General features: G+C 44.7%; 1 protein-coding gene and 3 non-coding genes across 9 annotated transcripts; all 4 read right to left on the reverse strand.

Annotated features, from left to right (window-relative positions):
• Positions 1-287: 287 nt before the first annotated feature.
• LOC130520468 (5S ribosomal RNA) lies at positions 288-406 on the reverse strand. Its single transcript, XR_008948861.1, has one exon. It is a non-coding gene; the product is annotated as a 5S ribosomal RNA (ribosomal RNA).
• Positions 407-1,467: 1,061 nt separating this feature from the next.
• On the reverse strand, positions 1,468-1,586 carry LOC130520469 (5S ribosomal RNA). Its single transcript, XR_008948863.1, has one exon. It is a non-coding gene; the product is annotated as a 5S ribosomal RNA (ribosomal RNA).
• Positions 1,587-3,947: 2,361 nt separating this feature from the next.
• LOC130520467 (5S ribosomal RNA) lies at positions 3,948-4,066 on the reverse strand. Its single transcript, XR_008948860.1, has one exon. It is a non-coding gene; the product is annotated as a 5S ribosomal RNA (ribosomal RNA).
• Positions 4,067-7,106: 3,040 nt separating this feature from the next.
• Positions 7,107-11,307, reverse strand: LOC130520465 (uncharacterized). 6 transcript variants are annotated; one of them, XR_008948857.1, is made up of 9 exons: positions 10,718-10,805; positions 10,533-10,559; positions 10,367-10,427; positions 10,229-10,275; positions 8,756-10,133; positions 8,575-8,669; positions 8,378-8,435; positions 8,240-8,286; positions 7,507-8,023 (listed from the first exon to the last, which is right to left on the reverse strand). XR_008948857.1 is itself a non-coding variant. In XM_057024167.1 (6 exons), exons 1-6 carry the CDS (start codon positions 10,827-10,829, stop codon positions 7,159-7,161), a joined length of 510 nt encoding a protein of 169 aa, XP_056880147.1. In that variant the 5' UTR covers positions 10,830-11,307; the 3' UTR covers positions 7,107-7,158. The 6 variants fall into 6 exon arrangements, 1 of the variants encoding a protein (XP_056880147.1); XR_008948859.1 differs by adding an exon at positions 7,107-7,379 and having other exon boundaries at positions 7,982-8,023; positions 10,367-11,307; XR_008948856.1 differs by having other exon boundaries at positions 10,533-11,307.
• Positions 11,308-24,086: the final 12,779 nt, after the last annotated feature.

Here is a 24,086-nt window from a genome sequence, read left to right on the forward strand (position 1 = left end):
GACTCACGAACAATACATTACTCCTGCATTGACCTGCACTATTTCTTACCATTTATGTATATACTGTATATATGTCTTATTTTATTTTATTTATCTTATTCTAGTGTTGTCTTCTTTATGTTGAATGTCGCAGTGTCACACCAAGACAGATTCCTAGCTTGTGTAATACTGTGTACTGTATTACATGAACAATGGCAATAAACCTGATTCTGATTCTGATTCTGATTCGGCTGGATAATTATCAGGAACACTGGCGGCCTCTGCTGACCCAGTGGAAGAGTGCAAAAAGCTTACAGCACCTGGTATTCCCAGGCGGTCTCCCATCCAAATACTAACCAGGCCCGACCCTGCTTAGCTTCCGAGATCGGACGAGATCGGGCGTTCTCAGGGTGGTATGGCCGTAAGCGAGAGCAGGTGCAAGAAAATGGCCTTTTGAAGTTAATACACTCAAACTTATTTTCTTGAAACACTTCTTCTGGTGGAGGTTGTCCATTTTGCTTTGTCACAGTCCAAACCTCAGTGTTGGAGCAGCCTCCAATCCATTTCCCCAAAAAAGAAAAGGCTATATAACCTATGAGCGCCATATCATCAAATCTGCGTAGATCGGCTCTTGGATGAGAGGTGAAACGCCTTCAAAAAAATCAAACAAGATTCAACTCCGATAAATGAAATCAACTTAAAAGCAATGTGCCATGGCCGGGAATCGGTGCCATGGCCGGGAATCGATCCCGGGCCGGTGCAGGCCAGTTGACAATTGCTGTAACAGACAACCTGATTGAAACCTCCTGAAGACCCCAGAGGGAGAGTTCGAATCCAGCTTGGGCATTATCAAAGAGAAGATATTTGATTGAAAAATTCACGATCATAAAAATATTTAAAGAGCATAGCAGTGTCTGTGAGATTTATGAGCCACAAATGCTGCTCTTTTTAGGAGCACAGCCATCTATTAAACTGTAGTTTGTGTCATAGCATAGTTTTATTGACAAATTCTAAATTGCAAGTAGCAGATATGAACAGGGAAATGCTACGTTATCTGCTTATTCTGTTACAAATAATCTGATGAGATAGGTGTGGAGTTAATTCAGTTGGGGATAGACAGATGGAATATTAGTGTTGTTAGTATGATACTTGAGTTCTTTAGATATTGTTTTCAATTCAGGAATCTGCCGCCTTGAGTTGGCTTTTTTTGAAGACAGAAATGTTGACAATAGTGTGGACCAAAGTGGGAAATTCAATTTTATTTAAACACAAACACACACGCACGCACGCACGGACGCACGCACGCACATACACACAGAGACAGACACACACACACACACACACTCATAAAATATTAAATCTCAAACGATGTACAATAGTGCAACATTAAATCTCAATGTTAGAAGTACTTAAGAAGTGAATTACATCTGGCTGGATAATTATCAGGAACACTGGCGGCCTCTGCTGACCCAGTGGAAGAGTGCAAAAAGCTTACAGCACCTGGTATTCCCAGGCGGTCTCCCATCCAAGTACTAACCAGGCCCGATCCTGCTTAGCTTCCGAGATCAGACGAGATCGGGCGTTCTCAGGGTGGTATGGACGTAAGCCAGAGCAGGTGCAAGAAAATGGCCTTTTGAAGTTAATACACTCAAACTTATTTTCTTGAAACACTTCTTCTGGTGGAGGTTGTCCATTTTGCTTTGTCACAGTCCAAACCTCAATGTTGGAGCAGCCTCCAATCCATTTCCCCAAAAAAGAAAAGGCTATATAGCCTATGAGCGCCATATCATCAAATCTGCGTAGATCGGCTCTTGGATGAGAGGTGAAACGCCTTCAAAAAAATCAAACAAGATTCAACTCCGATAAATGAAATCAACTTAAAAGCAATGTGCCATGGCCGGGAATCGATCCCGGGCCGGTGCGGGCCAGTTGACAATTGCTGTAACAGACAACCTGATTGAAACCTCCTGAAGACCCCAGAGGGAGAGTTCGAATCCAGCTTTGGGCATTATCAAAGAGAAGATATTTGATTGAAAAATTCACCATCATAAAAATATTTAAAGAGCATAGCAGTGTCTGTGAGATTTATTCAGATTCAGATCCTTTATTGTCCCACACGGGGAAATTTACAGTGCAACAACAGCAACAAGAGCACTCAGAGAAAAATAAGATAGAATCAAATAGAAATCAAATGGAATATACAAAGAGGGTGAATATTTACAATAATCCAGATAAATGGATACTCGGCCTCTGTGTACCTGTACATAGTACAGAGGGTGAATACAATATACATATCAGAATATATAATATTCAGATTGTGTTAGCGGTTGTTATGTTTATTGTGCAGTCTGACAGCAGCTGGCAGGAAAGATCTACGATACCTCTCCTTCACACAGCGAGGGTGGAGCAGCCGCTCACTGAAGGAGCTGCCCAGTGCTGCCAGGGTGTCCTGTAGGGGGTGGGACGTGTTGTTCAACATGGATGACAGCTTAGCCATCATCCTCCCATTTCCCACCACCTCCACTGAGTCCAGGGGACATCCCAGGACAGAGCTGGCCCTCCTTACCAGTCTGTCCATCCTCTTCCTGTCCCTGTCCGTGATGCTACTGGACCAGCAGACTATCCCGTAGAAGATGGCTGATCCCACCACAGAGTCATAGAAAGTCCTCAGGAGGGGTCCCTGCACTCCAAAAGACCTCAGCCTCCTGAGCAGGAACAGTCTGCTGTTGCCCTTCTTGACCAGGGCGTCTGTGTTGTGTGTCCAGTCCAGGTTATTGTTTAGGTGAACACCCAGGTACTTGTACGACTCCACCACGTCAACATCCGTTCCCAGGATGTTCACTGGTGCAGGCGGGGGGTTGTTACGCCTGCGGAAATCCACCACCAGCTCCTTGGTTTTGCCAGCGTTGATCTGGAGGTTGTTCCGCAGGCTCCAGTCCACAAAGCCCTGAATAAGTTCCCTGTACTCCGTATCGTCCCCATCAGTGATGAGGCCGACAGCAGCAGAGTCATCAGAGAACTTCTGGAGGTGACATGAAGATGTGCTGTATGAGAAGTCCGCGGTGTAGAGGGTGAACAGGAAAGGAGCCAGAACTGTTCCCTGCGGGACACCGGTGCTGCAGAGAAGGCGATCTGACTCGGAGCCCTTCACCCTCACAAACTGTGGTCTTTGTGTAAGGTAGTCCAGAATCCATGTTGTGAGGTGGTGATCCACCCCAGCTACCTCCAGTTTGTCCCCCAGCAGCATGGGCTGGATGGTGTTGAATGCACTGGAGAAATCAAAAAACATGATCCTCACAGTGCTTCCAGCCTTCTCCAGGTGAGTGAGGGAGGTGTGGAGGAGGTAGATGACGGCATCGTCCACCCCGATGCTCGGCTGGTAGGCGAACTGCAACGGGTCCATGAAGGAGCTCACCAGTGGGCGCAGGTGATCGAGGATGAGTCTCTCCAGCGTCTTCATCAGATGAGACGTCAGAGCCACCGGCCTGTAGCTGTTGAGCTCCTTGGGGTGCGGTGTTTTCGGCACTGGGACGATGCAGGACGTCTTCCACAGCTGTGGCACTCTCCCCAGCCTCAGGCTCAGGTTGAACGTGTGACTGAGGATCCCACACAGCTGGTCTGCGCAGGACTTCAGGAGCCTGGAGCTGATGCCATCCGGACCCGTCGCCACAAATGCTGCTCTTTTTAGGAGCACAGCCATCTATTAAACTGTAGTTTGTGTCATAGCATAGTTTTATTGACAAATTCTAAATTGCAAGTAGCAGATATGAACAGGGAAATGCTACGTTATCTGCTTATTCTGTTACAAATAATCTGATGAGATAGGTGTGGAGTTAATTCAGTTGGGGATAGACAGATGGAATATTAGTGTTGTTAGTATGATACTTGAGTTCTTTAGATATTGTTTTCAATTCAGGAATCTGCCGCCTTGAGTTGGCTTTTTTTGAAGACAGTGGAAGAGTGCAAAAAGCTTACAGCACCTGGTATTCCCAGGCGGTCTCCCATCCAAGTACTAACCAGGCCCGACCCTGCTTAGCTTCCGAGATCGGACGAGATCGGGCGTTCTCAGGGTGGTATGGCCGTAAGCGAGAGCAGGTGCAAGAAAATGGCCTTTTGAAGTTAATACACTCAAACTTATTTTCTTGAAACACTTATTCTGGTGGAGGTTGTCCATTTTGCTTTGTCACCATCCAAACCTCAATGTTGGAGCAGCCTCCAATCCATTCCCCAAAAAAGAAAAGGCTGTATAGCCTATGAGCGCCACATCATCAAATCTGCGTAGATCGGCTCTTGGATGAGAGGTGAAACGCCTTCAAAAAAATCAAACAAGATTCAACTCCGATAAATGAAATCAACTTAAAAGCAGTGTGCCATGGCCGGGAATCGATCCAGGGCCGGTGCGGGCCAGTTGACAATTGCTATAACAGACAACCTGATTGAAACCTCCTGAAAACCCCAGAGGGAGAGTTCGAATCCAGCTTTGGGCATTATCAAAGAGAAGATGTTTGATTGAAAAATTCACGATCATAAAAATGTTTAAAGTGCATAGCAGTGTCTGTGAGGTTTATGAGCCAGAAATGCTGCTCTTTTTAGGAGCACAGCCATCTATTAAACTGTAGTTTGTGTCATAGCATAGTTTTATTGACAAATTCTAAATTGCAAGTAGCAGATATGAACAGGGAAATGCTACATTATCTGCTTATTCTGTTACAAATAATCTGATGAGATAGGTGTGGAGTTAATTCAGTTGGGGATAGACAGATGGAATATTAGTGTTGTTAGTATGATACTTGAGTTCTTTAGATATTGTTTTCAATTCAGGAATCTGCCGCCTTGAGTTGGCTTTTTTTTTGAAGACAGAAATGTTGACAATAGTGTGGACCAAAGTGGGAAATTCAATTTTATTTAAACACAAACACACACACACACGCACGCACGCACACACACGCATACTTGTCTTTATCAACCTGTGAGGGCACAATTCCCCACATTATTTGTGAGGGCAACCTTTTCCACTGATGTTACAATAGTGCAAAATAGAAAAGTTTCACAAGATGGGAGTATAGAGCCAGACTGTAGCTTCAAAAGTGAGAAAACACAACGTTAAAAAAACTAAACAATTCCTGACCAACTTGTGAGGACCATCCTTTGTTACTAGGTAGATTTCGGAAGTGTGTATCCTCACTGTTTCTACTCAATTAAATATCAAGAAATTTTAATAATGCAAGTGTGGATTTTTTGGTTTTCATATGAAGATTCATATTTAGTTGTTAGCATTATACATCATGTAATTCTTGTGTTGGTATTAATTACTTCTTGAATATTTATTAATAAAATTATATTTTTATTAATTATAATAATTTAAATTATAACATTGTTCTGAACTTATAAATGTGGGTTTTTGGCATCAATATAATGTTTACTGTTACATTTGTGACTACTTCAATTTTAAATCTGTTCCAGTAAAATACAAAGATGTACCGTATTTTCACGACCACAAGGCGCACCGTATTATAGGGCGCACCTTCAATTAACGACATATTTTAGAAATATTTTCATACACAGGGCGCACCGTGTTATAAGGCGCATAGCATAGAAACTGCGTAGTGCCTGTGGTTTCATGACGCATTCACTCGATCGAGCTGCGCTAAAAGGAATGTCAATAAAACAGTCAGATAAGTCAGTCAAACTTTATTAATAGAATACAAACCGGCGTTCTCACAACTCCATTAACTCCCAAAATGAACAAACAGCTGTTTTATTATTTTTCCGAGTGACGTAGTGTTTTCGCGTAACACAGTTCGTTTAATAACAGCGAGTTATAACAGGCAGTGCAACATTTTTGTCACAAGTGGATAGTGGAGTTTAATAAATCTTCGATTTAGTGCAACATTTTTATCACGTAGTACCGTTGCGGTAAATCAAACGTTAGTGCAAACACAATGTACGGTAACTCGAACTCTCGAAGTAGTGCAAAGTGATAGCAATATAACAATAGCAATATAACAACGTTGTTCAAACGGTAATATCCATATTCACAGTATGACCAGCCTTGTTAAGTTATAAACACACAAAAGAAACACGTAAAGCTCACTTTATCAGTTCATTCCTCATCCAGGAATCCCTCGAATTCTTCTTCTTCGGTGTCCGAATTGAACAGTTGTGCGAATACGGCGTCCAACATGGCCGGCTCCGTCTCGTCAAAGTCGTCATCAGGGTCGGTGTCGCTGGTGTTGTCTGGCATTTCAGTGACAATCCCTGCCTTCCTGAAAGCTCGGACCACGGTCGATGCCCAGGCATTTACGATCCACTGGCAGATAGTGGCGTATGCTGCTCGGCGCTGTCTCCCCGTCTTGGTGAACGTGTGTTCGCCGTTCGTCATCCACCGCTCCCACGCAGTTCGCAGTCTAGTTATGAATGCCCTGTTGACACCAATATTTAGCGGCTGGAGTTCTTTCGTTAATCCACGTCTTGCTTTGTTTCCTCGGAAGCTCCGTTGAGTCTTCTTTACCTGGCGCAGGTCGTCTTGTTGCTTCCTCCACTTCCGCACCATTGATTCGTTCAGGTTAAATTCTCTTGCCGCTGCTATATTTACGTGTTCGACTGCGTGACTGATAGCCTTCAGTTTGAACTCTGCGTCGTAAGCGCGTCTCTTGCAAGGAGCCATTTTGGGGTCTTTACAGATAGAAATGGTTTGGGACTGAATTTATTGCTGTTACCTCGGCCACGCCTACTGACTACGGTAGCCGCGATTAACCAATATTACCGTAATCCATACAAAAGGCGCTCCGGGTTAAAAGGCGCACCGTAGATTTTTTAGAAAATTCTAGGCTTTTAGGTGCGCCTTATAGTCGTGAAAATACGGTATGTCCAATTTTATTGAACACACCTTTGCTTAGAGAAAGAGCTGCCCAGGTGCTTAATTGATTGAATGGGCACCTTCTATGAAGTGTCAGAGTCTTAGTCTTATTTTATCATGTATATAAGAAAGTTTAAGAATATGTAGGAACAGTAAAATTATTTTATTCAACATATTTAACAATTCTAAACAACAACAACACTAAAACAGTTACATAATAAAACTTCAAAATCTCTTGTCAACAAAAAAAACTCTATCTGCTAATTAAAAAAAAGAGGGCAGAGAAAAAATTCTGCAGGACCTTATTAATCAAAGTGAGCTTAATTCTTCCGTTTCTCAATCGCAATCCTGTTGTAAACATGGTATTTTACATCTTTCCATGTTCTTTGACAGAGAACTGGTTCTGCCTGAATTGCATTGAGACACAATTGTTTCCCGGGAACTTTTTTTAAAATTATGCTTTTTCCTAACTGTCTCCAGACAGCTGCCTTTTCTTTGTCACTCCAAGGTCTTCGTTGGAATGGTTTTCGGATGTCTGTAGCTGCAACAGAAATTAAACTTTGTAGTTACTGTAAATCTAGTATATCATCTCGTATATCAACTTAACAGCAGATACATTACGAACGTACATCCAAGTGTTTCACTTTTTTTTTACTGATTTCTGTCTATAGGATTAGACCTTCATTGCTCTCTTGTCCTCTCTCCTCTGATCCCCTCCTGTCTTGTCACCTCTTTCTCTCTTCCATGTTCTCCTCTCATCTCTCTCTTTTCTCTCTCCCTCTATCTTCCCTCTCATGTTCTACCATATCCTCTCCCACCATCTGATTTGTAGAGCTTGAATCATCCATTAACCCATAAATTCTGTAGTATTTATATTTATCTATCTGCTGGTATCACTGGCTCCATAGTTACGCCCTGACTTTTGACCCCATTGACTCTTTTTTAGATCTACATATTTTGGTAACAAACATAACAGTTTTAACATATTTATTGCTCTCCTCATTGTCTTTTCCCTGTCCTGTTTGCCCTATGTAAAAGTGAGTTTTTCCTGCCACTGTTGCTTGCTGGGGAGTCTCAAATGCCTAAAGAAAATCTAGATAACAATGATGCCCACAAGACAAAAGAGAGCCAGAACAACTCTACCTGGCAATTTTGACAGTTCTGGAACAGAACTGTTGTCTTCTTCTGCAATAAAGAGCAAGTATTTTAGATGAGAATGAACTACAAAAAACACAATTAGAATCTTACAGTATGGACAGTATGGACTAAAACTACATCATGTCAAAAGATGATGCTTAGTTTTTATACTTATTGGGTTCCAATAAGTCCAAACAGCAAAGAGAAATAAAAATTGCATATCAAACAAGAGCTCGGGTCTTTTTAAGAAAGTTTTGGTCATACCATCTGAATCTTCGGTTATCCTTTTGCCGCCTTTCCTTTGATGAAGGCTTTGTGATATAGAAATTAAAACATTATTAATTTTAAATTTGTCATGATTGAGTAATTTCAATATTAATGAAATCTAAATGTCAACTTTACCTGTGCAGAGGATTAGCAGACAGGTGTTTAGTTTTCTTCACCTTTTTCTTGGGCACATCTGAGTTTGGTAATATTATAGTATTTAATAATTTTGTTATAAATCCTTCTAAACAAGAAACCAAAGTAGAAGTGAAAACTACAGGGCAGTTAGCATTATCTTTACCTGTTTTACCTGAGATTAATAGATTAATACTTACCATCCATGTCTGAAGCTTCATGGGAAGAGTCATCATTGAAGATCCCAGCAGAGCTGGACCTTCTCCGGCATCCCCCGATGGTTCAGATGAAGCAACTGAAACAAAATTGTCATTATGTGTCCGTATTTTCACAATGTCAATATGCAGTTAAGTGATTATATATATTTACATGTATACTCACTTTCCAGACTGAGATCAATCTCATCAAGAGATTTCCCTTTGTAACTGTCTGTCCCCAGCTCGATTGCCATGAGCAGCTTGCTCATTTTTGCGAGCTGGAGCGTGTTCTCGGTTAGACGGTAATATTCACGATGAATTCGTTCGGTAAGCATTTGGGTTTGGCCCATTCAAAAGTTGATCCTTTGCCTCTTTTTCATTTGCTTTCAGCACTTTTTGGAGTTTCATTACGTCCTCAGTAAGGGGGATCATTTCTTTTTTGTTCCATCTGCCTTCTTCTAAATTGGTTCGGGCACGACGAGACACATAGAGGCCCCACTCCGCATCAAGCAAGCCCACAAAGCTCCTCACTCTTCCAGCAGCTGCTTCATCTTCATTTTTCACATATTGTCCTATGAGAATTTCACTCACTGCCTTCAGTGAGTAACCCAGTTTAATGGCCAGAGATGGTGCGTTGTATCTATACTTGGATTTGGTAAATCCAGAGGCTTTTTTCGCTGCTGCCACTGCCAAAGAAAACTTTGGTGGGACCAAAACATCTTGAGTGCGCTTGATTTTGGGATCAAGGGACTTCACAGCAAGCAAGAATCTGCCCAACTCCCTCAACCGTTGACTTATATAAGCATCTTTGGAAGGGTCACCTCCATGTTTTTCTAGAAGCCTTTCTCCAAATTCACAAATGAGAGCATCATTTTTTACTGCATAGGAGACGTCATCCACATTCATTCTGGTGATGATTGAAGTGCACCTCTTTGATGACCGGCCTTTGCCGAGCAGAAGAGCTGAAGCCGAAGCTTGAATCCTCCTTTTCGATGGTTCATTTTTTCCCACAGCATTTTTAATTCTGCATGATTTTTCATGTTTCCAAAGAAGATCTTTTAAGAAAAAGGCGTAACAAATGTTACACGGCAGATAATCCTGTGCCTCCGGGTTTAGGTCTTTGGAAGGTTGCCGGTAAGTAACAATCTCACCCTTTTGTTCTTTGAGGGCCACAATATTGTGAAAATAATTTCCTTTATTGCGGAGCTTCTCAAATAGGTTTTTTCTTTTTTTAGAACGTGGTGGCTGGCACATTGCAAAGGCCACTTCCTCTTCCTTTTTGTGTTTCATTTGCAGGTGTCTGGCCAGTTTACTCTGGCTTTTTGCAATAAAGACAATAATGTCTTTTGTCCCAACTTCTTTTTAGTCCCTGTCCTGTTTGCCCTGTGTAAAAGTGAGTTTTTCCTGCCACTGTTGCTTGCTGGGGAGTCTCAAATGCCTAAAGAAAATCTAGATAACAATGATGCCCACAAGACAAAGGAGAGCCAGAACAACTCTACCTGGCAATTTTGACAGTTCTAGAACATAACTGTTGTCTTCTTCTGCAATCAATAGCAATTGTTCTGCAATAAAAGTAAGTATTTTAGATGAGAATTAACTACAAAAAACACAATTAGAATCTTACAGTACGGACATTAAAAGAAAATTTTGGTCATACCATCTGAATCTTCAGTGATATTTTTCTCTTCTTTCCTTTGAAAAAGGCTTTGTGATATAGAAATTAAAACATTATTAATTTTAAATTCGTCATGATTGAGTAATTTCAATATTAATGAAATCTAAATGTCAACATTACCTGCGCGGAGGAGGACGACCACGCAGGTGTTTAGTTTTCCTCATCTTTTTCGTGGGCACATCTGAGTTTGGTAATATTATAGTATTTAATAATTTTGTTATAAATCCTTCTAAACAAGAAACCAAAGTAGAAGTGAAAACTACAGGGCAGTTAGCATTATCTTTACCTGTGCTCTTGGAGAGATCTAATGGCTCTGTGGAATTAGTGGATATTTTTTTTAAATTTATTAGATTAACTACACTTGACATTGAAAAATAACATACATGACATGTGAAATATTCAGAAAATACAGGGAAAAATGCAGATGTAAAGCAGAAAAACTGTACAACAGACAAGTAGACAGAAGCTTACCTGTTTCAGGTACTTCGAACCACATGACTCCTGCAGTTAAAGCCTGCTTATTACGTCTACTTCCTCTATAAAAACAAACAAACAAACAATCATACAGTGTATTTTCACTCATTATAATAAAACATGGATTGATCTTTATACTTACGCAAACCGCACAAAAAGACAATTTGATACTATTCACATATTACAATCATAGTTCCACTGTTTTTCCACATCCTAGCCAATAACAGAGCAATTACTCACAAACTAGCTGGCAATAGCAATATAATTACTAATTCTTAATCACAGTGTCAGTTTAACATCATAGGAATTCTGCATAACTAATTATTAAAAACACAAAAAAGCCATCATAAGATCAAAAAAAATGTCTTACCGTAGTAAGTTTAAGACAATCTTTCTCCGTCTCTCGCAAAGAGGTGCAGCGCGGGCACTTCTGTGATAGATTTAAGTGTAGTGGGAAAGACGCATATTATGTGGATCTGAATGACGGGGAAAATTTATTTATAAAATTTTTAAACTGATTGATGCTCATGAAGTAATTGAACTGTCCAGAAAATGTTTAATTTTAATGTAAAAGTATTTAAAGGCAATCAATTCATCCATCCATCCATTCTCTACCGCTTATCCGGGGTCGGGTCGCGGGGGCAGCAGCCTAAGGAGAGAAGCCCAGACTTCCCTCTCCCCAGCTACCTCCTCCAGCTCATCCGGAGGGATCCCCAGGCGTTCCCAGGCCAGTCGAGAGACATAGTCTCTCCAACGTGTCCTGGGTCTCCCCGGGGGTCTCCTACCGGAGGGACATGCCCTGAACACCTCACCAGGGAGGCGTCCAGGGGGCATCCTGACTAGATGCCCAAGCCACCCCATCTGGCTCCTCTCAACGCGGAGGAGCAGCGACTCTACTCCGAGCTCCTCCCGGATGGCAGAGCTTCTCACCCTATCTCTAAGGGAGAGCCCAGCCACCCTACGGAGGAAGCTCATTTCAGCCGCTTGTACCCGTGATCTTGTTCTTTCGGTCATGACCCAAAGCTCATGACCATAGGTGAGGGTAGGAACGAAGATCGACCGGTAAATCGAGAGCTTCGCCTTTTGGCTCAGCTCTCTCTTCACCACAACGGACCGGTGCAGAGTCCGCATTACTGTGGACGCCACACCGATCCGCCTGTCGATCTCCCGCTCCATTCTTCCCCCACTCGTGAACAAGACCCCGAGGTACTTAAAACTCCTCCACTTGGGGCAGGATCTCCTCCTTTACCCGGAGAAGGCACTCCACCTTTTTCCGGTCGAGAACCATGGCCTCGGATTTGGAGGTGCTGATTCTCATCCCAGCCGCTTCACATGCGGCGGCGAACCGATCCAGTGATAGTTGGAGGTCACGGGCCGATGAAGCCAACAGGACCACATCATCCGCAAAAAGCAGAGACGCGATCCTGAGGTCACCAAACCAGATCCCCTCAACACCATGACTGCACCTAGAAATTCTGTCCATAAAAATTATGAACAGAATCGGTGACAAAGGGCAGCCCTGGCGGAGGCCAACCCTCACCGGAAACGAGTTCGACTTACTGCCAGCAATTCGGACCAAACTCTGGCACCGATCGTACAGGGAGCGGACAGCCCGTATCAGCGGGCCCGACACCCCATACTCTCGGAGGACCCCCCACAGGACCCCCCGAGGGACACGGTCGAATGCCTTCTCCAAGTCCACAAAACACATGTGGACTGGTTGGGCAAACTCCCATGCACCCTCGAAGACCCTGCTGAGGGTGTAGAGCTGGTCCACTGTTCCACGCCCAGGACGAAAACCACATTGCTCCTCCTGAATCCGAGGTTCGACTATCCGGCGGACCCTCCTCTCCAGTACCCCTGAATAGACCTTACCAGGGAGGCTGAGGAGTGTGATCCCCCTATAGTTGGAACACACCCTCCGGTCCCCCTTCTTAAAAAGAGGGACTACCACCCCGGTCTGCCAATCCAGCGGCACTGCCCCCGATGTCCACGCGATGTTGCAGAGTCGAGTCAACCACGACAGCCCTACAACATCCAGAGCCTTAAGGGACTCTGGGCGGATCTCATCCACCCCCGGGGCCTTGCCACCGAGGAGTTTTTTAACTACCTCGGCAACTTCAGCCCCGGAGATACGAGAGCCCATCTCCAGGTCCCCAGGCCCTACTTCCTCACTGGAAGGCGTGTTGGTGGGATTGAGGAGGTCCTCGAAGTATTCCTTCCACCGATCCACAACATCCTGAGTTGAGGTCAGCAGCACACCATCACCACTATACACAGTGTTGACAGTGCACTGCTTTCCCCTCCTCAGACGCCGGATGGTGGTCCAGAACCTTTTCGAGGCCGTCCGAAAGTCGTTCTCCATGGCCTCACCGAACTCTTCCCATGCCCAAGTCTTTGCCTTGGCAACCGCCGTAGCTGCACTCCGCTTGGCACGCCGGTACCCATCTGCTGCCTCAGGAGTCCCACAGGCCAGTAAGGCCTGATACGACTCCTTCTTCAGCTTGACGGCATCCCTCACCGCTGGTGTCCACCAGCGGGTTCGGGCATTGCCACCACGACAGGCACCAACCACCTTGCGGCCACAGCACCGGTCAGCTGCCTCAACAATGGAGGCACGGAACACGGTCCACTCGGACTCAATGTCCCCCGCCTCCCCCGGGACATGGTCAAAGCTCTCCCGGAGGCGTGAGTTGAAGCTCCTTCTGACAGGGGACTCTGCCAGGCGTTCCCAGCAGACCCTCACAACACGTTTGGGCCTGCCAGGTCTGTCCGGCATCCTTCCCCACCATCGGAGCCAACTCACCACCAGGTGGTGATCAGTTGACAGCTCCGCCCCTCTCTTCACCCGAGTGTCCAGTACATGCGGCCGCAAATCCGATGACACAACCACAAAGTCGATCATCGATCTGCGGCCTAAGGCGTCCTGGTGCCAAGTGCACATGTGGACGCCTTTATGTCTGAACAAGGTGTTCGTTATGGACAATCTGAGACGAGCACAGAAGTCCACTCTCCAGCACTCCCTCTAAGGACTCCAAAAAGGGTGGATACGCTGAACTGCTGTTTGGACCATAGGCACAAACAACAGTCAGGATCCGTCCCCCCACCCGAAGGCGAAGGGAGGCTACCCTCTCATCCACCGGGGTAAACTCCAATATACAGGCACTGAGCTGGGGAGCAACCAGAATTGCCACCCCTGCTCGTCGCCTCTCGCCATCGGCAACTCCAGAGTGGTAGAGAGTCCAACCCCTCTCAAGAAGACTGGTTCCAGAGCCCTTGCCGTGCGTCGAGGTGAGGCCGACTATATCTAGTCGGAACTTCTCAACCTCGCGCACCAACTCAGGCTCCTTTCCCACCAGAGAGGTGACATTCCATGTCCCTAGAGCCAGTTTGTGCAGCCGGGAAACAGACCGCCAAGGTCCCTGCCTCCAGCTGCTACCCAAAACACAATGCACCCGACCCCCTTGGCCCCTCCTGCAGGTGGTGAGCCCACGGGAAGGGGGTTCCATGTTGCCTCTTCGGGCTGCGCCCGGCCGGACTCCATGGGCAGAGGTCCGGCCACCAGGCGCTCGCCAATGTGCCCCACCCCAGGCCTGGCTCCAGGAGGGGGCCCCGGTGACCCGCATCCGGGCAAGGGAAACTTGGCACCAATGTTGTTCAGCATCATTAGGGGGTCCTGGGCTACGCTTTGTCTGGTCCCTCACCTAGGACCTGTTTGCCATGGGTGGCCCTACCAGGGGCATATAGCCCCAGACAACGGAGCTCCTGGGATCATTGGGACACGCAAACCCCTCCACCACGATAAGGTGGCAGCCCAGGGAGGGGAGGCAATCAATTATTTAGTTAAATTAATCCAGGATCAGCAACGGGCATATTCCCCATGTCCTTGAACGCATCTTCACGTGAAGCGCACATACTGCCCAGGTGCTTAATTGATTACCCTCCTCCAAGTGGCTCCCGCAGACTGCTGTGCTTCTGATCAGTCTCAGATCAATCAGTAGCAGACATAAACAACACAAGACAGGTGGTGTTCCCGCAAACTGCTGTGCTTCTGATCAGTCTCAGATCAATTAGTAGTAAAGGTGAACAGGACAGTAGCAGACATAAACAACACAAGACAAGTGGCGTTCCCGCAGACTGCTGTGCTTCTGATCAGTCTCAGATCAATCAGTAGCAGACATAAACAACACAAGACAAGTGGCGTTCCCGCAGACTGCTGTGCTTCTGATCAGTCTCAGATCAATTAGTAGTAAAGGTGAACAGCAACACAAGACAAGTGGCGTTCCCGCAGACTGCTGTGCTTCTGATCAGTCTCAGATCAATTAGTAGTAAAGGTGAACAGGACAGTAGCAGACATAAGCAACACAAGACAGGTGGCGTTCCCGCAGACTGCAGAGAGAATATAAAGGTGCTGCAGATGACAGGACCCCGAATTCTCTCTATGCTAAGACCATGAGTGCGACGTCTTCCACAGCTGTGGCACTCTCCCCAGCTTCAGGCTCAGGTTGAACATGTGACTGAAGATCCCACACAGCTGGTCTGTGCAGGACTTCAGGAGCCTGGAGCTGATGCCATCTGGACCCGTCACTTTCCTGGCCCTGTTCTTCTTCAGGGCCTTCCTCACCTGGTGTGGTGTGAGGGACAGGCTGGAGCAGGGAGGTGTTGGTGGGGGGGACGGGCATGGGCCAGAGTGTGAAGTGTCGGGAATGTGTGGGCTGAAGTTCATGAGAGCGGGGGAGGGGGGACAGGAGGAACAGTCTATTGGGGGCACAGACAGTGTGTGTGTGTGTGGGGGGGGGGGGGGTAGCAGCAGAGGAGACTGGGCTGGGGGAGGGCTGGGTACCTGATCAAATCTATTGAAAAACAAGTTCAGGTCGTTACCCCCCCCCCCCCCCCCCCCGTCACCCACAGGTTGGGACTTCTGCGATATCTGCAAAAGCTGTGCACTTGCATACTGCCCTACATGTGCTAATTAATTGAATGGGTTATGTTATTTTTCATATTTTTGTATTGTACATTGTCTTAAATTGTTCACTGGAGAAAAAAAAGACAGAAACTGAATCATTGGGATGATTAAAAATGCACTAAATTAAAAATGCAATTTTGCACATTTTTTTCCCTTTTCTTAAGCTATAGAAATGCAAGTGAAGAGGGAAAACTCAGGTATTAACACATTTTGTGGTGAATGACAAGTTGTTTCTTCAAGCAAGATGAAATTTGCTGTTTAAAATTCAATTAAGCTGCTTATATTGAGGGTTTAGTGAAGACAGGTAATTTTGACCCCGAGGACAACGGGTGTATACAGAACATGGGGACAACAGAAGTTAAAGTTGTACTGTAAATGCTAATCGTGATGAATTGACAAACCAGGCGTGTGCGTCCATCACAGGCCACGTGTACAGGTCAAAATTTCCCTTTTCTCACCTTGTGCAGCTTCTGCGCTGTGTGTGTAGCAGAGTGACCCCCCCCCCCCCCCATCGAAGCTCCTTGGCTCCTGCCTAACATATATCTACCCGAACATCATAGCTATGGGCTTTCCAGCAGAGCGTCTCGAAGGAGGACTCTGTGTGATTGCCCACCTTGTGCAGCTTCTGCGCTGTGTGTGTAGCAGAGTGACCCCCCCCCCCCCCCCCCATCGAAGCTCCTTGGCTCCTGCCTAACATATATCTACCCGAACATCATAGCTATGGGCTTTCCTATTATATTTTTAACGAAACCTCGTTTACCATGATTATTTCATCTGTGTCGGGATATGTCAGTTTCAACGTGCATGCTCACTAGAGGTAAGATCTTAAGACCGAGTCCGAGCCCGACCCAACCCGAAATTCGGGTCGGGCTTAAAATGCGTAAAATGTCAATCATTACGTTCGGGTCGGGTCGGGCCGGGCTTCTCTCTCGCTGACTTTTTTTTAATAAATATTTGCTTATAAAAATATACACTAAAACGATGTGTGGATACTAAACTAAGGAATACTTATTATAAATAAATAATTTGGATAAAACAGAGAAGGCGCTGTAAGGTAATTGCTATATAACTACTACTAAACAGGAAGTGTAGAGCCAGAGCACGCTTTGGGAAACGTGCGCAAAGCCGCTTTGCATACGTTTTGCCAAATCGTTAGTATGTCGTGAATGTAATCTTCCCTCCGCATCCGCAAGTTTACATCTATTTTGACCATCCCAGATATGGAGCAGCAAGAGGTCAAGGATAAACTTAAGACAGGAGAACTGAAAAGGCAAACACGCACCGCTGGTAAGAGTGAAGTGTGGAAAAGCTTCAAATTGATCGTAAAAAATGATACAGAAGCTTCTGTTGGCTTCGCTGAATGTGGTCAATGTGGTGCTTTGCTTTCATATGAGAGCAAAAAGACTGGCACCTCGACGCTGAGCAGGCACTTAAACAACTGTACTCGCAAAATTGATGATCATCAAACATCTATATTATCATTTATCCCAAAGACCGCCCCTCTTCGCGCTAAGCAGGCCATTACAGACAAGTGCGTGGACTTTTGCTGTCAGGACCTTAGACCATTTTCAGTAGTCAGTGGCGAAGGTTTTAAAAGTCTGGCCCAAGAATTGATCAATATTGGGTCAACTTTTGGGCGCGTACCTGTCGACTCGGTCCTCCCCCATTACACCACAGTGTCAAAAGCATGCGCCGAGAAGGCTGAGGTAAAAAGGAACTTTTTAATTGAGCGGGTAAAGAAAGCTCTAGCAGGTGGCTGTGACGTTGCCATGAGTACCGATATGTGGACGGACGATTACAGAAGGATGAGTTATATTGCAATAACTTGTCACTTTACTGAAATGGACTTCAGGTTGGTTGGAAAAACCCTCACCACTGCTGTATTTCCAGTAGAAGACGCCAAAACGGGGAAGAACATAAGAAGAGAACTGGTCCGGCTTCTGGTGAATAGATTTGGTTTGGAACCTTCATCTTTATCCAGAATAGTGTGGGTTACAGATCAGGGCAGTAACATCGTGAAAGCTTTGGAGCCTTACAAGCGCCTCTCGTGCCTTGACCACGTGATCAACACTGTACTTCGGCATGGCCTGGACAAGGACGCACTGTCTGCAGACGCGCCGGACATTGGAGAAACAATTACTGCAGCCAAGAGTGTTGTCCGTTTCATCAAGCAATCTGGTTTGGCAGCACAACTATCAAAAACAGTGCTTCAGATGGGTGAAACAAGATTCAGCACTTGACGCTCAAGTCTGTGCGAGAGATATATAATGAGTTGTACGAGAAGCTACAGTCACGCGCAGAAGAGGTTCGCATGGATAACATTGCGCCGGATCTGTTAGATTTTTTGATCTCCTTTCTCGAGCCTTTCTATGCAGCACAATGAGAACTGGAAGGAGATAAATATACCACACTGAATCTAGTTTGCCTCTGGAATGAGAAGTTAAAAAAGCACTGTCAACCCATTTCTACGGATAACCCTCAGCAGGCGTTTTTGCGCCAAAGGCATTCTGAACTTTTAAAACAAAAAGTCAAAATACATATGTTGCACAAAGTTGCACTGTTCCTGTGGCCTAACTTCAACAAACTCAAAATGATGACACCGACAGAGGTGTCAGAGGTGCATGCACATGTCCGCACACTCCTGGAAGAAGAAGATGAAGGAGGAGAAGCCACCGCTACAACTTTGGAAAACGAGGAGGACGAGGCGCACACCAGCACCCTTTCTCCACCTGCAGCAAAACGAAAAAGGACTTCTTTTTTCGGTGAATGGGAAAACGAGGATGATGACGATGATGTTCCTGTTCAAGATGAGGTTAACCTGTACATTAGTCAAAAGCATGCCATGGCTGATGACCGAGATTTGCTTGGCTGGTGGAGAATAAACTCCAGTATATACCCTAAACTTGCCAAGTTAGCAAGATCCGTGTTGTGCATACCCGCAAGCAGCAGCAGCAGTGAGCGTGTTTTTAGTGCAGCTGGCCGCACGATAGATCAGCGGAGAACTTCACTGAAACCTGGTACAGTGGACGCAATCTTGTTCTTACATGACGACCACAAAATATAAACAACGTAAGTAATATACTGTTGTTCAAATCATCATTTTAATTATTGTCTGAGGCTTTAATTATTTCCCTTATTTCACAGGAATAAAGACCAGGACACAAGACCGCAATTTGCAGACTATAGTCAAGGCCAGGCAGCAGCTCAAACGCTTTAATTGTATTTATGTTTTGCACATTTTGGAACGTTTATTTGTTTGTTCATGTTTGAAATTTTTTGTATTTTTATTTAAACATGATAGTGTTTTCGTGTTTTTCTCCTTGTTTGACTTATTCGTGATTATTAGTAGGCTTATTTTTACGCATTTACGCACTTTGTTTGGCTCTTTATTTTTTTAATAATAATCTAAACAAATTATTTTTGTTCTTATTTATTCAAATTAGTAATGTTGTATTTTATTTAGCTTGCTTATTTATATATTATGTTAAATTACTCTTTACAGCAGGTCTGTTCTTATGTTAGTGGGATTTTCTTTATTCTAAAAGCGTGTTCCTGAAAATGTTCCTATTTATTTTGTTTCAATGCTTCTTAAAGCAGGTTGTTTTTTGTGTGTTCCAATGCAAATCATTAAAATAAAGAATGTTATTCTTTATTAATTTATCTAGTATATTTATGTGGATTTATTGTATTTCTGTATTCTTGCTCTTCGATCATTTCATTAGCTTTTCCATTTTCAGACCAAATTAAAGATAGAGAAAATTAAAGCTTTTATTTTAAATTTCGTTGAAACAAAACTATAGAAATAACAATTTCATATATCTTTTACCATTTATTTGATTTGCGTTATTCTATTTAAAGCCTAGTGGGGTGCAGTATTTCTCCGCGTAATTAAGCGAGTGCGCATCAAGATTTCTCTTTCACTCTCTTTGTCTGGCCTCTTATTCTGTGTTCCATTCATTTATCATGATCATAAAAATATGTAGATTATTTTAACCTTAAAAGATCTTGCGTTTTTTCTGCCCAAAATACTATGGGATAAATTTAAATTTCGGGTTTGCTTCGGGCTCGGGCCTGCAAATCAAGTAAATTGGTCGGGCTTGGGCTGGGTCGGGCTTTAATGCCCGCGGGCCTGGGTCGGGTCGGGCTGGATTTTTTAGGCCCGATCTTACCTCTAGTCCAATCCCTCCCATCTCAGAGAACTGGACCTGAGTCAGAACCAGCTGGAGGATCCAGGAGTGAAGCTGCTGTCTGATCTCGTAGAGAATCCACACTATGGGCTGGAGACATTGAGTCAGTAGCTGGTTGAAGCCAGTCAACTCCCGCTCATCTGCTGCATCACTCACTGACCACTGGTGAAGAGCATCTGTGGAAACATCTGCCGTCTACTCCCTCCATAGATGAAAGCGCTGGTGGACTTTCAGGAGATCAGTTGATGGTCGACAGCTTTGCCTTGAAGTTAAATTAGTTCCTGGTATCACACAATGCATCTTTATAAAGTTCTAAATGGCTCCTCGGCCACTCTTAGAAGCATGAAAACATTCTCTTAATTGTCTCTTCAAATGTCTGTATTATACGTTACTATTTCACATCATGCCTTCAGAATATTTAGGGTTTAGTATTTACTGTCTCTGTGACATGGAGCATTGGAATATTTCAGCTGCAGCCAGCAAAAACCCATCAGAATGACGGCTATCGGTGGGAACCGCAGGTCATTTGACTTTAGTCAGTCTGTTCAATGTTATAGGATTTATTGCAATCTAATAAAAACTATGAATAAATGTGGGAAATAGGAAATAAAAAGAAGCAAAATGACCAAATAAAACTCCCATGAATAGTGTAAATTTAAAGATCTCAAGAATGGAATATCAGCTTAAATGGAATCAAACATAAAGTGAAAAGGCCTCCTTTAAGTTTACTGCAAAAATAAACACTAAATCAAGAGCAACACGTGCCAAAAACGTCTCATTCTCTCTTCTGTCTCCACTCATTCTCTTATATTCTCTTAAGATAATGGGGACGGGGTCGTGTGATAACAAAACAACCTAATTGGGGACTATATTTTTGTTGCAAGAACTTTGGCTCTTCAGAAGTTTCTATGTTGGCTTCCACAGATTGTGCATCCACTAGAAACTCAGTGTTTTTGAGGAACTACCAGGAGTGGCTGGAGTGGAGGCCAATGACGCTATAGCTACATATAGCTACATATAGATCACCGTTATCCTCAGCCCAAAAGACCACCAGTTGGCGCAGCAATACTAAAGATAGGAGGTTGTGGGGTTCCCCAAGGGTCAATCTTAGGTCCAACCCTTTTTAATCTTTACATGCTTCCTCTTGGGGACGTCATCAGGAGCCACGGCATCAGCTTCCACAGCTATGCTGACGATACGCAGCTGTACATCGCCGTGGCTCCTGGTGACACAGGGCCAGTTGATGCCCTTTTTAACTGTATTCTAGATATCCAGTCATGGATGGCAGAAAACTTCCTACAGCTCAACCAGGACCAAACAGAGGTCTTAGTCATTGGTCCTGAAGGTCCAAGAGAGAAACTTGTACCAAAATTAAAGGATTTTAAACCATCTCAATGTGTAAGAAATCTGGGTGTGATCTTTGACTCTGAGCTTAGTTTTATCCCACACATCAAAAACATAACAAAGGTAGGTTTTTACCACCTGAAGAATATAGCCAGAGTCCGCCCGTTTCTCTCTCAGGCCAGCACGGAGGTGCTGATGCACGCTTTTATCTCTTGTGGTCTAGATTATTGTAATGCCCTGCTCTCTGGTCTTCCCAAAAAGAGCATCTCTAACCTACAATTATTACAAAACTCAGCTGCACGGGTGCTGACGAGGACCAGAGGGCGGGAGCACATCACACCGGTTTTAGAATCGCTGCATTGGCTACCCGTGCGTTTCAGGATCGATTTTAAGGTTCTTTTATTCGTTTTTAAATGTCTTAATGGTCTTGGCCCGACTTATTTATCAGACCTGCTTCTATTCTATCAACCCTCGCGGACTCTGAGGTCCTCCGGCACCGGCCTTTTAACCATCCCACATGTAAGCTCTAAAACGCACAGGGAAGCGGCCTTCAGTTATTATGGTCCCCGACTGTGGAACAGCCTGCCGGAGAACCTCAGGGCCGCAGAGACTGCTGAGGTTTTTAAAAAGAGGCTCAAGACACACCTTTTTAATCAGGCCTTTAACTGATTTTATGATTATTTTTAATTTCTTTTATGTTCTCATGCTTTTTTATGTCTTATCCTTATTTTACTTGATACTTTTATTGCTTTACTCCCTCAGTTCTTAGTTTCTCAGTTTTTAGCTTTTACACCTTTTATCCCATTTACTGTTTCAGTCCTTCAGTTTTTAGCTCCAGTGTTTCCTCATGGGGGCCTGCCAGGCTGGGAGATGTTTCCGGTCTACCACTGGGGGTGCTGTCCTGTGGACAGCTCTGGCCTGGGGGTTAGGGGGCTCTGTGCCTTGGTGTGGAGCCTCCGGTCTGTCCGGGTCGGGGTGGTCTTTGTGGCGGTACCACCTGTGGTCACGGACCGTGACCTCCCTCGGCCTGGTGGGCCTCCAAAGGTGGCGTCTCCTTCGCCTCAGGTCTCAGTGCCCAGCCATGTCTCAGCTTGTTTGTGTGTGTGTTTGATTTTGTGTATGCATGTGTGTGTGTGTGTGTGTGTGTGTGTGTATCTGTGTGTGTGTCCTTTTTCTTGATTCTCTTGTTCTCTTTGCTGTTTTTATCCTTTGTGAGGCACTTTGTGCTACCTAGCGTATGAAAAGTGCCATATAAATAAAGATTGAATTGAATTGAATTGAATTGAATTGAATGAATGGATCTCCCTCACAATCAGACGGCGAGACGTCAGACGGAAGGAAGATGTTCTGGTGTTCCACACTGTGTAGAAACCCTCTCAAGCTGCAGCTGCAGGACGGTAATGTTATCAGCTGCTCGGCACGGAATGCTATCAGGATGGAGCAGACAGCTGACAAACGCACCCACCCACACACACACACGCACGCACCAGAAGTACAGCTTTTGATATGACACTCAGGATCCTTCCATCGGGCAGAATAAATGCTTCTTCTCCCACTCAGGGTAAGTTAAAAACTCTCCTAACAGCTGATTGTTTTGAGGTTCTGCTGAATGTTCGGGTTTGGGTTTTGTTCGGACTCAAACGTGAACATTGAATGTTGTCTAAAAGATGAAGCAACTTTGCTGTTGTTCTGAGCCAGTTCGATGTAGGTACAGTTTAGACAGGAGGATTGATATGGACATTTATTTCCCACCATACAAGCAGGGAACCCATTTATTGATCCGAGGATGTCGGGGAACTAGTTTGCTGTTGCACAGAATTAACACTTTCCACCTGTTTTACTCCTCACCTCAAAACAATTGCAGTCCAAGCACATCCTGACATCTAACATCTAACTCCTCTCACAGAAAAACTCAAGCTCAAAGCAAAACAAATCTAGAAGCAAAGTTGTTGGTTTGATTCCAGAGGTTGTTTGCCCCTGCCAGGCGCAGGGCCGGACCTCTGGGAACTGAACCGGAACCACTTCTATTTGAATTTGTATCCCTAAGAAAAAAAGAAACTAACTGGACGGGACTGGAATGGTTTCATTTGAACCACCAAACTGACGCTGAGCAGTTGCTTTTGAATTTGAAAATTATTCATTCGGAAGTTTTTTTAAGATTCAGTTCTCAAAACTCTATTTCAGTTTACTTTAACAGACATCTGGGGGACTCCAGGTTCACAGCTCCAATATGTCGTTTTTCAGCTTTAAAATAACCATTCTAAGCTCAATGAAGTGGAAGCAAAAGGTTAAAAGGCTGAGCGGTGCTGCAGCCGGAGCGGGGCCGCGTGTGGGCGAGGATAAACCCGCCGTCGTGGAGAGCTGGACGAGTGTCGGGTTCTCCTGACTCCGCTCAGCCCGAGTTCTCGAAACAGTGGAGCTGCCAAAGAAAAGAGCAATGCCAGATAAGCTGGGGCGGAATCTGCTTATTCACCCCGCAATCTCTTCCCCTCGCATCTTCGTTTGTTTTCTTCTCGGTTCCAAAAGCTTCAAATTCAAATGTGCTGCGTTTTAAAGACGGGGATTGATCCGGGCTCCGTTTTCCAGGTTTTCAAGTTCATTGAAGTCAATCACCGTAATCAATATAAGCCCAAAACGCTGGTGTGGTGGGAAGAATCGGGAGGTGGTGTCAGTCTTGATTCAGGTGAGTTTCTGTTTTCCAGGATGTCTTTAAAGCTGCAGTTTGACTCTGCCGCTGATGGACGTCCGGCCAATGGGAGCCTCTCCTTCATGACTTTTAGCTCTCCAACTGGGCGGCAATGGTGAGACACGTTAACAACAATTAACAAAACCATTTCATTTGAGGAAAGTCGTGTGAAGGTTTTTCCAC

Source organism: Takifugu flavidus, unplaced genomic scaffold, assembly GCF_003711565.1.
Source record: "Takifugu flavidus isolate HTHZ2018 unplaced genomic scaffold, ASM371156v2 ctg391, whole genome shotgun sequence".
Taxonomy (NCBI): domain Eukaryota; kingdom Metazoa; phylum Chordata; class Actinopteri; order Tetraodontiformes; family Tetraodontidae; genus Takifugu; species Takifugu flavidus.

What these genes read in the sequence shown, in the direction of transcription:
- LOC130520465 (XM_057024167.1), bottom strand. Translation starts at nt 10,829, where the DNA reads ATGAGTGAAAATACACTGTATGATTGTTTGTTTGTTTGTTTTTATAGA. An exon ending in GGTCGTCCTCCTCCGCGCAG is followed by an intron (nt 8,287 to 10,366) that starts GTAATGTTGACA and finishes TATATCACAAAG; the next exon opens with CCTTCATCAAAGGAAAGGCG. An exon ending in AGAACTGTCAAAATTGCCAG is followed by an intron (nt 7,380 to 7,981) that starts GTAGAGTTGTTC and finishes TTTCTGTTGCAG; the next exon opens with CTACAGACATCCGAAAACCA.